Source organism: Rattus norvegicus, chromosome 14 (genome assembly GCF_021556685.1).
Source record: "Rattus norvegicus strain SHRSP/BbbUtx chromosome 14, alternate assembly SHRSP_T2T, whole genome shotgun sequence".
NCBI lineage: Eukaryota > Metazoa > Chordata > Mammalia > Rodentia > Muridae > Rattus > Rattus norvegicus.
Genome location: NC_141547.1, coordinates 81,817,380 through 81,829,480, shown reverse-complemented (window position 1 = coordinate 81,829,480; position 12,101 = coordinate 81,817,380). Strand labels below are relative to the sequence as shown.

The window sequence follows — 12,101 nt, the reverse complement described above, 5'->3', positions numbered from 1 at the left end:
ATGCTATTCCGGCCTGAGTGCTGGGAGTAACTGGGATGACAGTCACATATTTCTAATGGCTTCCTTTCAGTACCTGATTCTGTTTTCTTTCCTTAGGTGGTGGTTTGCAGGGCAGACGTTTGGGTTGGCTAAAGAGTGTTAATAATGAGTTTCCTTCATAGTTTGTGTGATTAGTGCCATTGGTACAAAGCTTGTGCCCTCTTTAAGGTCATGACGGTATCTTGTTTCTTCCTCAGAAGATTTACAGGAAGTTTCGGCACTTATGTTTAGATCTGTTTCAGGGTAGTCTTGGCAGACGTATAAGACATAGCTTGGTTTTCACTGCTTTCAGGGAGTTCCTAGTCCTGATATTGTTGGGAAAACTACCGTTTCCCTTGGCCGTGTGGTTGGACATATATATAGGTGGGTGTGGAACTCTTTGTGGGTTCTCCACCTTCGTTTGATCCATATCTAATCTCAGACCAGCACCTTGCTAAGGGGGGGGTCACAAAGGTCAATGGTTATTTATTTTTGGTGTGGTTTGGTGATGGTGTGGTAATGGTTTGTGGCTTGGTGTGGTGTGGTGTTGGTGGTGTGGCTTGGTGTGGTGTGGTGATGGTGCTGAGATGGAGTATCTTTATGTAGCCCAAGCTCAAGCACAGTATCCTCCTGCCTTGCATTCTTGAGTGCTGGCGTCACAGACATATGCCACCATGCTCAGGTGTAATAGTAAGTCTTGATATTAGGTCCCATTCTATCAGCTTGTAGTCTATCAGTGCTAGTTGGTTTTTTTTTTTTTTTTTTTTGTTTTGTTTTTTTTTTGTTTGTTTGTTTTTTTGCCTCAGACTCATTATATTGTCAATGAGGATATGATCTTGAACTTTTGATCCCCCTGCCTCCACCTTCCTGAGTGCTGAACTTGCAGGTATACATCTCCACTATGCACAATCTGTTTTGTAATGAATGGGGATCAAAGACAGGGCTTCATATGTGCTGGACAAACACTGTCAGTACCAACTGAGCCACATGTCTGTCTGTCTGTGCCTGTCATCTGTCTATCTACCTATCTAGTTATCTATAGTGAAAGCACATCTTAGAATTGCTATGTGTACAAATGTGCTGTTACTTGTGTGTACGTACTGTCGTGGTCTCTGGAACATTCCATCTTGTCGAACTGAAGTTCTGCCATTAGAGCTTCACCATGCATGCTATTTAAGGGTCTGGGTGAGTAGACTGGAACAGTTTGTCATTTTGTGGTCAGCACTCTTCTTTAACATGAAGTCCTTAGGTTTCATCCATATTCTGGTGTTTGGCAGGGTTTTCCACTGTAAAGCTGGGCTGTATGTATGTGCTGCATTTTCTTGATTCATTTGTTGGTGACATTCCAATGGCTGCTGTTGGGGATGTTGCAGTGAATATGTAAGCAGACATCTGTAGAGATTCTTTTCCTAGATGCATACCCAGGAGTGGGCCTGCTACAGTTGCAGTTGTCTGTCCTTGGTAATCCTCTGCTGCTTCACAGTTAGCAGCAGCATCCCATCCTCACCAGCAAGACACTGTGTGGATTTATTTTGTGGGTTTTGGTGTGATTTTATTGTTGCTGCTTTGAAACGGTCAGTGACCGGAACTTTCTGAGAGCAGATTGGGTGTACAGCACAGTTAATACTAGCAGGACTTGATAGTAGGTATGAGCTGTGGCTCTAGCTTAGCCTGCCACAAAGGTGGGGCGCGCTGTTCAGGCATAGCTTGCTTGTGTTGTGCTCATAGCCAGGGGCTGGGAAATGGCAGTGATTCTCTGGGAAAATCCCCGTGACTTGACTGTTCTTTACCTAGTAGGAAATGGCCTGGTTTTGTCTCCTGCAATTGGGATAAAAACATTTTCATGAAGGGGAAATGTTAATGTTCATTTGCAAGTCTATATGAAACATGATGACTTCACATTACCCTGAATGGTGTGAAGTTTTCTGGACTAATCCTGACTGTCCTGCCCAGTGTGGTTCACCTCCAGTTCCCCACTGGTCAAATGAGAAGAAGCCCCCCTCCCTTACCTGCTTTTTGGTCACTTTTTAAACTGTTTTTTTAGATAAACTTTGGAGTTATTTTGTCCTTAAAGGTGTGTGTGTGTGTGTGTGTCTGTCTGTCTGTCTGTCAAGACTGTGGCACAGCACTGTCTTCGAGTCAGCCTCCCCTCCAGGCTCTGGACTACCTCTAGTCATCATACTTTGTGGGTCCTGGTCCAGGGTGTTGTGAGATGTTTTTTGAGAGCCGAGAGTCTTAGGCCGCCTGTGCCAGATGTGAAGGAGGCCCGTGTACATGGACTGTATCCATATATTGAAGGTCAAGGCTGAGGTTCTTTCTGCCTTTTCTTGTCTAGGTGCCCTATGAGACACTGAATAAACGCTTCCGAGCTGCTCAGAAAAACATTGATCGGGAGACCAGCCACGTCACCATGGTGGTAGCTGAGCTTGAGAAGACCTTGAGTAGCTGCCCAGCTGTGGACTCTGTGGTCAGCCTACTGGATGGAGTGGTGGAGAAGCTGAGTGTCCTCAAGAGGAAGGTTTGTCCTCTGGGAGTGGGCCCTGACTAGGAGATTTGAGACAGGCAAACTGGGGGCAGGATGTCCTGGCCTCATGCTGCTAGAAAGAGAACTGAAAGTGTCCTGAGCCCGACCTATGAGGAAGCTAGGGTTTGCAGAGATGGTGTTTCAGCCTAGAACTTCCTGGAACTGTCAAACTGACCTAGCTCTGAGGAGGACCCTGTGAAGACATGAATAGTCATTTAAAAATCTTCCTAAACGGGTAGAGAACTCAGGTAGCAGAAGAGAATAGTAGTCAGACTTGGAGGTTGAGTCGGATATGAGAAAAGGCCAGAGGGCTGTGGCCACCTTGGAGCATTATCTGAACATAGAAGTGACTTGACAGACGACTTCGGGGGCCCAGGAGAGTGGGCCAGAAAGCAACTCTAAAACCTGTAGGAAACAGAAATAAAAATTTATTTAGGGTTAAAAAGAATGAGTGGAAACACAGATTGATGAACAGTAATCAGGGCTGAACACTGCGGCACACACCTTAAATCCCAGCATCTGGGGAGAAGAGATCATCTGTTTGAGTTTAAGGCTGGCTACGGCCACATTGTGAGACTCTGTCACAAATAATAACCAGGGTGGTGGTATTAGCTCCATACCAAGACTTGGAAAGTGTTCCAAAGAGAGTGTATAGAGTAACGGTGTAAATAGAAGGGCAAATATATTAGAGATCATGGACTTCTGACGTGGTCGCTCAGAGCCCAGAGAAGGGTAGAGACAGGGCAGGGTGAATGGTAGGGCTACTGAGGTCATCGACTCATGGACCAGTACAAGAGGTGAAGATAGACTAGCGTGCTACACAGTGAGAGAAGAGCTCAGACGGAGAGCAGCGAAACAGCAGCCAAGGAGAGGGACAGAAATGGACGGTGGTGTTTGAGGAAAGAATGCCAATAGGGGCCTGTCTTGTGGTGTCTTACACTTAGCTATTAGCTATGTGGCTATAAAAAAGTTACCCTCAATGACATGAGACTTGGTTCCTTGGTGACACTGGTCTTCCAGAAATTCAATGACACACAGGAATGTGGCAGCCTTTTTGGGCAGCCCACATTGAGAACATTTTTACCTAGAATTTAACTTAGACCCAAGTTGATTTTTAAAAGAAATATATAAAGGATTTAAAAACCAGGCTTTGGGGGCTGGAGAGATGGCTCAGAGGTTAAGAACACTGGCTGCTCTTACAGAGGTCCTAAGTTCAATTTCCAGCAACTACATGGTGGCTCATAACCATCTATACTGTGATCTGATGCCCCTTTCTGGCATGTAAGCAGAATACTGTATAATTAATTAATAAATAAGTAAATAAACAAATGTATGTTTAAAACACACACACACACACACAGTACACACATATACACACACAGTACACAAACACACACACACGCACACACACATAGTACATACACACACACATAGTACACACATATACACACACAGTACACAAACACACACACACACACACACACCCCACCAGGCTCGGCACAGTGACACAAGCTTTAATCCTAGTATTCAGGAGGCAGAGCCTGAAGGAGTTTTGTGAGTTTGACGACAGCCTGCCTGGCTTACATAGCAAGTTCCAGGCTGGCTAGGGCTACATAGTTGGATCACTTTATAGTAAATAATAAGAGAGGAAATACAACAAATTTCAGATTTTAAGCATCTGACACTGCAGCTTAAACCAAAACAAAATATACGTGTATGATAAACCTTTTTGAGGGAAATGAGCCCTCCCATGTGCTGGACAAGCACATGAAGAGGTCAGAGAGGTGTGCCAGGTTTCTCTCAGTAACCACTGTCCTGTACAAATGCACCCGGAGCAGATGTAGAACCTGACCTCTCTATTTCTGGGTCTCGTCCAGCACCATCCCCATCTCTGCCTTTCCGTTGCTTATCTTTCGTGGGCATTCAGAGGAGAGGCACATACATGTCTTCATGGCTAGTGGTGTGCCTCAGGGACGAACCTCAAATCTCAACCATGTCTGCTGTGATTTAGGCAGTAGAGTCCATCCAGGCCGAGGATGAGAGCGCCAAGCTCTGCAAACGTAGGATCGAGCACCTCAAGGAGCACAGCAGTGACCAGCCAGCGGCGGCCAGCATGTGGAAGCGGAAGCGCATGGACCGAATGATGGTGGAGCACCTGCTGCGCTGTGGCTACTACAACACAGCTGTGAAGCTGGCTCGCCAGAGTGGCATTGAGGTGGGCTTTGAGCTCTTGGCCCTGCCTGGGTGTGAGCGTTGCATTCCCTTCTATTCCCACCTGTTGTGGTGCCCAGCAGTCAGTGACAGTCACAGCAGGCAAGTGCCTTGCTTTTGGACAACTTGAACTTGTTAATCTTGTGCCTGAGGAGATCAGGAGGTGGTGTTCTTGGCAGGAGCTCCCTGGAGTCGATGACATGGCCATATAGCCAGGGACAGGTATTGTTACCTTCTGCCCCGACCAGTGACCACTGTTATGGCCACTGCTGTGAGACACTGAAAACCCATCCTGTGATGGCCACCACAGAGCATCACTGAGCCCATGGGATATCCCCTTTTTTTTTCTGTAATCCGTTATTGTTTTTTAATTTTTATTAAATTTATCATGTCATGATGAATTCCTTTGGGAAATGTGCCTATCTTTGGGCAGTCGTGCATGTCTTTGAGAGTCAGTTTTCTCCTTCTACTATGAAGTGTGTGGATGGAACTCAGGTTGTCACACTTGATGGCAAGCATCTTTCCCAACTGAGCTATCTCACACCGTCACTCAAGTCTGCTTTACTCCTGTTGTTTATCTTGATTTCTTTTACTTAAAGGCTGTCTACACTATGTTGAGCAGCTGGATCTGCATGCCCTGCCTGGCCAAGCTCTGGAAGGAGCTTCCCATAGTCTCAGCTCCCTCCCTCCTCTCGTCATTGTCCTACATGTGTAGGGTCCAGTGGTTGGGATATGATGGTGACAAAGGCCCTTGCCAAGGAGTGGCAGGAGGCACATCAGGCCTCTGTAGATCCTGGCCAGAGAATACTGCAGTGCTGGTACTCTCTTTGTTAGTTGAGAAATTGTCTTTTATTAATGCGTTTTTGTTAGAGTACATCTCAGAAAGGAATTTTGCTTTTGAAATTAGGTTTTCAGGCTGGTGAGATGGACCAGCAGGTTAAGACACTTGATGCCAAAACTTAACTGATTTTGATCCCGTGAACTACATGGTGGAAAGAGAGAACTGACTCTTGCAAGTTGTCCTCTGTGTGTCTACCCATTAAAATACACATCAGCGTGATCTTTATAAATTTGAAGACATGTCCATTTTCTTCAGGTAGCTTTCCTGCCTTTCTTGTGATGTGCAGACATCTGTCTCATTGGCCCAGCCCTCCTTCCTGCTTGCTAGTCTGGTGGATCCTTTGATGTAGAGGGGCCCTGGGGAATCCTCCAGAGCTCAGCAGATGTTTAGTCTTTGGCCCTCTTCAAAGAACATAGGCTCTGGGAAGAGCATTGTGTAACACACACACACGCACGCACGCACGCACATGCTTTCAGCTGTGTTCAGAATAGACAAAGAAAATGTTAGCATATAGGCTGTGGAGGCATTGTTCACCTTATGATGGGGACCTGGTGGGGGTATCCTGACAAAAGGAGTTTAGTGAAGGAAGGGCTAACTTGTCACAAATCCATCCTGCCAGAGAAGCTGGAGGAGAAGCATGGCAGCAGAAGCAGGAGGCAGCTGGTTAAGTGTATACAAAGTCAGGAAATAGAGGTGATTATTAGGGTTCAGCTTGCTTTCTCTCTTTTTACTTCTGAGACTTGCAGCCCTTGGAACGGTACAAATCACTTTTTTTTTTTTTTTTTTTTTGGTTCTTTTTTTCGGAGCTGGGGACCGAACCCAGGGCCTTGCGCTTCCTAGGTAAGCGCTCTAACCACTGAGCTAAATCCCCAGCCCCACAAATCACATTTTAAGATGAATTTTCCCACCTCAGTTTACCTAATCTACGTAATCCCTTACAGATATGTGCAGAGATTAATTTCCATGGTGATTCTAAGTCTTATCAAGTTGTCAAGATTAACCATAGAGAGCCTGAACCCCTGCTGGGAGCCAGTCCAAGTGTGTGTAGTGCTTATGTTCTTCCGTGGGCCTTTACTACAAGATGGTTCTGGTCCCCTAACCAGTAGGCTTCTGCCACGTGTAAGCTTCCTAGTCTTCATGGACCATTTTTATTCCCTGGAATCTTATTGCCTGAGTACTTGTCGATGAGCAGTGTCCTAGACAGGTTGGATCAGATGTAGGGGTATACTATGGCTGAGTGTAAACTCAGGGTGAGAGGCTGGGGTGAAGAGGGTAGAAACCAGTTACCCCTGCTTGTAGGCCACAGACATGTTGTGACCTGAGCTGCCCCTTCCTCTAAGGACCTTGTGAATATCGAGATGTTCCTGACAGCCAAAGAAGTGGAGGAGTCCTTGGAGAGGCGTGAGACAGCCACCTGCCTTGCCTGGTGCCATGATAACAAGTCCCGACTCCGGAAGATGAAGGTGTGTAAGCTTTCTGGGCTGGGCTCCTGGTGGGAGTGGATGAATCTCTATTGGAGGAGGGGCCAAGATTGGGTAGAATCTGTGTCCCCTACCCAGGACCACCATGGCTTCAATCTGCTTGTGGACTTTTGGGTTGGTTTTAGTTTGTGAAGCAGAGTTGGGTTTGTGGTGGGGTTCAGGGTGTTTGGGTGCCAATGCTTCCTTAGGAGTAACCAGCAGTGAAGTATGGAGCCCTGTTACATGTATAGCATGTTCACTCCCACTGCACTTAAAGATGAGGCAGCCTGTGGATTCCTCACCCAGTCAGATAAGGGCTGCAGAACTCTGGGCTGTAGTATCTATTGAATATACACTTTGTAAAACACAGAACCACCGAACTTAGCCTGTTCCCTGTTTTGTAGCAGAAATGTGTTAGCTTTGATTAATAGCCCTGCCTTTCAGAGAACCTATGTTTCTTGTGTTCTAAGTGTTGCTTTAACCCATCTGGTTGAGCTTGTGGTACATATAGTCACCAGCCAGGAATGACACTTCTCTGCCACTTGGGGCTCCCTTAAAGAAAGGATCTTGGTATGGAACTCCTAAAAGGAAAGCCAGAATTGATAATATAAGTCTGGCCTACTCAGTTCTGCCTTCTTTCCCTCCCTCCCAGAGAAGGAACTCTTCCATGAGTGATCTTCCTAAGCTTTGACCTCTTCAGGAAGCATGTCTACAAGCTTGCTGAGTTTACTATAGGTGTTTCCTGTGGGCCAGGAGTAGACATTCTGGGTAGGCAGAGCCTGAGAAATTGAGGTGCTGAGTGAATGCTGAGAGGGAGGGTGAGCACTGCTTTGGTGTCTGAGAAGTCAGATAGAAGGAAATGTTAGCAGTCGTCCATTAACACTGTGACGGTACCTAGTGACAGGCTTGCCATCACAACTGTCTGTAATCAGAATGTGCACATGCACGCATGCTCTCCTCTCCCTCAGAGTAGTGGAGAACCATTCTGCATTAAGGTCCCACAGGCCAGACACTGATTGCATGGGAAGAGAAGCATCTCAGACTCAGTTTCACTAAATTGGGAGAACCATATAACAGGGCACCAAGAGATGATCTGTAATTTAGCTTAGAACTCGAGACTTGGCAGGACACTAAAGAGTGACGCAGAGGCCTTGTGTCTGGGAGTCACACAGAGTGGTAAATTTGGAGGCTCCAGCTGCTGTAGAGTGAGTAGGGTGGCTAGCCACCCCACTGCATTACATTTGTGTTTTAGACTCAGGCTTGGAGAGCTGATTTGCATGACTAGTAGACACGTCTGTGTTGGTAAGGTATTTGAAAATTAACTGTTAGAGAGAATGTTGCTCCTAAATAATAGACAGGTTAAGGTTTATGTTTTAAAAAAAAAAAAAAATCTGCTTTTCCTTCAGTATCTTTGCTTTTAAACATCCCACTGGTTCCCACCAACCGTAGAAGGAACAGTGTTCCTCTACAACTTACAGGGCTCTAGCATGCAGGCTCACCTTCAGTTCCTGCTTGCCTGGCTTTAAAGTGAACAGAGCATCCACAAGCCCCTCTCCACACATGAGAGAAGCTACACGGGCCCTGGGGAGCCTTGGGATGGCCGCGTAGGTGCTAGATTATCGGTGGTTTTGTATATGCTGGACAAGTGCTCTACTGTCCTGTACCTGAGGTACGATTATTACTGCACAGAAAGGGCTTTCTGTGTGGGTGGGAGCAGCTGCTCTTCCAGCTGGTTTTGTAAGGAAACTTCTGCCTACATTGGATTGTAGCACTGCTCTCAGAGTCCTCTCAGCTCTGGGCTTCTGTATAAACTGCTGTCTACCAGTACTCCCTGTATTATCCTCAAGAGTCACTTCAGTGCTGACCTTAGTTCTTCCTCACAACTGCAAATCTTGGAGCTTCTGCTATTCACAGGACCTGCTTATTCTGGAGCAGTCACCAGCTCAGGCAGTTACAGGACAGACAAGAAATGGGCTGAGTTGAAGCCTGGTGATAATGGTAGGGAGGGGAGGAAACGTTCTTTTTTTTATGTTGTTGAACAAGTCCTCTTTACATAGCCATGGCTGTCCTGGAACTAACTTCTCACTGTGTAGACCAGTCTGGCCTAGAAATCACAAGACTCTGCCTCCTGAGTGCCGTGATTAAAGATGTGCATCTCCATGCCAGCTAGAGGGAGTACGTTTAGAGGAGTAGTATTTGTAGCCTGTGGGACCTGGAAGACCTCTGCTCTCTAGGGAGTTGGCAGGGTTTCTTTATACAGTTACTTACCTTACCCCATGCACTCTGGGAGCTGATGACATTCCCTGTCTGCTGCCCATTTGGGTGCAACATGGCTGCCTTAGGGAGGGGACTGGGTTCACCATCTGCATAGTGCATTGGCCCTGCCAGAAAAGGACTTCCGTCTCTTCTATCAGAATAGAGGCTTTGTAATAGCACTTCTTCCCAGCACCCTGAGCTTTAATGGGAGAATTTGTGAGATCTGTGGATCCTGGTGCTCAGGTGCCTAGGCCATGGCAGGGCTGACAGGTGGCACCGCCTAACTCTTGTCTGTCTTTCCCCTCAGAGCTGCTTAGAGTTCAGCCTCAGGATTCAGGAGTTCATCGAACTTGTCCGGCAGAACAAGCGCCTGGATGCTGTGAGGTAGGATGTCACCATATACAAGTTTTTTTATGGTAAGGCAGGACACTCGGTGCTGTTGCCCTTTCCCCACCCTCATGGCAGGAGTGCTGGAGAGGGAACCACACATGTTGGGCACTGCCAGTCTGATGGCCTCAGTTTCACATGCCCACTAAATCTCTGTGTTGCCAAGCCAGAAATTAGGTTGAGATCCCCTGCTCATCAGACACTTTAGACCCTAATAGCTGTCAAGTGAGCTAGACTGGCGCCCCAACCACCCATGTAGACCCATGTGATCAGGGCTCTGTGTCCCGTCTTTTCCACTTGGGAAGTAGTCATCAGCTCTAAGTAATAAGTGTGCTCTAAGGGAAACTGAACTGGTCGGTTCACCGTTCTTGGTCTCATGTTTTCTACATGGCCATTTGAGAGCATGCTCACATCAGAATGAGGGCTTTCTGCAGGCATGTCTGAGCTTCTGAGGTCTATTTCTTCCCTGAGGGTACAGAGAAGAGTGGCTGTCTGCCCATGTGACGTCTACCTGTTAGATCCGTACTGGGTCTCTTAGCAGTGGAAGGATCAGCCGTCATCCCTGCTTATCCTTGTTTGATTGAAATGTCAGAGAGGACCATGCACCAATTTCCACTCCTTCCCCTGACCCACTTACCTTTAGTCAGCTTTGTAAAGTCTTCCTGGCTTCCACCAGCTATCTAGTCAGTGCATGCCAAACCTGGAGCAGTAACTTCTCTAGTTGGGGTTCTTCGGTTCCAGCTTTGCCAAGGCTCCTGCCCAGTTAGTTCTGGAGTGTGAACAGGGAACATTCAGATGGCCGTGAAGAAAACATCAGATCAAGAAACTGTGAAGTGACCAGTTCAGTTTCCCTTGGAACGCACTTGTTACTTAGAGCTGATCACTGTTCCCCAAGTCTCTTGTCTGTCCGCTATTTGTGTTGAATGGAAAGTTACGTAAGCCAGCTGGCTGTGGTCTAAACCTGGAGTGAGCACCCCCCCCCCCACTTCCTCTGGCCTTTTGGTCATCTTGCTACTCCCTGGGGACTGTTTGGTGACATCTTCTACCAACTCTCTATCTAAACATAGGTATACATTACTCACCTCAAGGCTGCCTCAGGTTCCCAGAACCTTCTAGCTCTTTTTGTCCTGACTTAGCATAGGGCTGATCTCCATGTGGACTTGGTTCCATGGGTTCTGTTGTGTTACTGGTCACTGGTGTATGGTCTGGTTCTACAGGAGGAGCTCAGGATTTAGAGGATATGATGCGGATGAGGCCTTGTGGGAAGATATGAAACCTGAGGCCCCCATGGCTAACGGCCAGCAGGGAGAATTCCATGCTCCTCCTTGATGTCCAGTCCTCCCAAGCTGGTCAGGAGCCAGCATGTGCATCACAATGTGAAACACGCAGTGCATGTGTTTACTTATACATGATGAGTTAGACGAGCTTTATAGTCTTATTTGTGGGCCTGCGCTGCCTCAAACAACTTTGAATTGAAAACACTGGACTAGAAGTCCCTTGGCGTGAAGGGTAAGCACTCAGGGCAATTGGAATCACTCAGAGGCTCAAGCAGTAGTTGTAGCCCTAAGTGAACCCATTTCCTGATATCTTCTCTCTCACTCCCCCCCCCCCCCCCCCACACACACACCCCTGAGCACATCTTCTGGTATGGGATTCCTTTGTGTCAGACTCTGAAGGACCTGATAGTCCAGATCCTTAAAATTGGAGATTTGGGCCTTAGACAGTTGGTTCAGCAGCAGATAAAGGTACTGGCCTCCAAGCATGACAGCCTGAATTTAACATGGTGGAAGGAAAGTTATAACTCTTGACAGTTGTTTTCTGACCTGAATTGTTTAATTAGTTATTTAAAAGTTGGAAATATTAACCTAAATGTGCCAAAATGTCATTTTTTAGACATGCAAGAAAGCACTTCAGTCAGGCTGAAGGGAGCCAACTGGATGAGGTCCGCCAGGTCATGGGCATGCTGGCCTTCCCACCAGACACACATATCTCTCCATACAAGGTAATGTTCCTGTCCCTGTTTATCTATGTCCTTGCTGGCCCTTGGAGTCAGAAGTGTGTGGGGTGGGTTAGAGAGTGCTGGACAGCTCCTGGGGACCCATCTGCTGTCATTTCTTCAAACCTCATAGCTTGTTCTACTCAACTATGCTTCTCTCACTTTATTCCAATCTAGCTGGTGAAACGTTTGAGGCAGAGGTCAGGCTTCAATCTGGAAGGCTCTGGGTCTCCACACCCTGCCATCTCTCCTTGGTGTTCTCTTCCAGTAGTCTTTCATGTCAGCATCCTGGCCTTCTTGCTTTTTCTCTAAGTCCAGAGTTGTAGGTCTAAAGCGCACTAAAGGGTTATGGTGGTCTTCCCCTTCTTTGGCTGCTCCTGGTCTCTTTCCTTGGTGCTGGTCTGTTGC

General features: G+C 47.0%; 1 protein-coding gene across 2 annotated transcripts in view; it reads left to right on the top strand.

Moving 5' to 3' along the window:
• Maea (macrophage erythroblast attacher, E3 ubiquitin ligase) overlaps positions 1-12,101 on the top strand; it is a 33,425-nt gene that overhangs the window by 17,059 nt on the left and 4,265 nt on the right. For both annotated transcript variants that reach the window (NM_001008319.2, XM_087582749.1), the window contains exons 2-6: positions 2,354-2,536; positions 4,554-4,757; positions 6,935-7,057; positions 9,618-9,694; positions 11,591-11,699. In NM_001008319.2, coding sequence (NP_001008320.2) covers positions 2,354-2,536; positions 4,554-4,757; positions 6,935-7,057; positions 9,618-9,694; positions 11,591-11,699 — 696 coding nt within the window. The remainder of the gene's footprint in view (positions 1-2,353; positions 2,537-4,553; positions 4,758-6,934; positions 7,058-9,617; positions 9,695-11,590; positions 11,700-12,101) is intronic.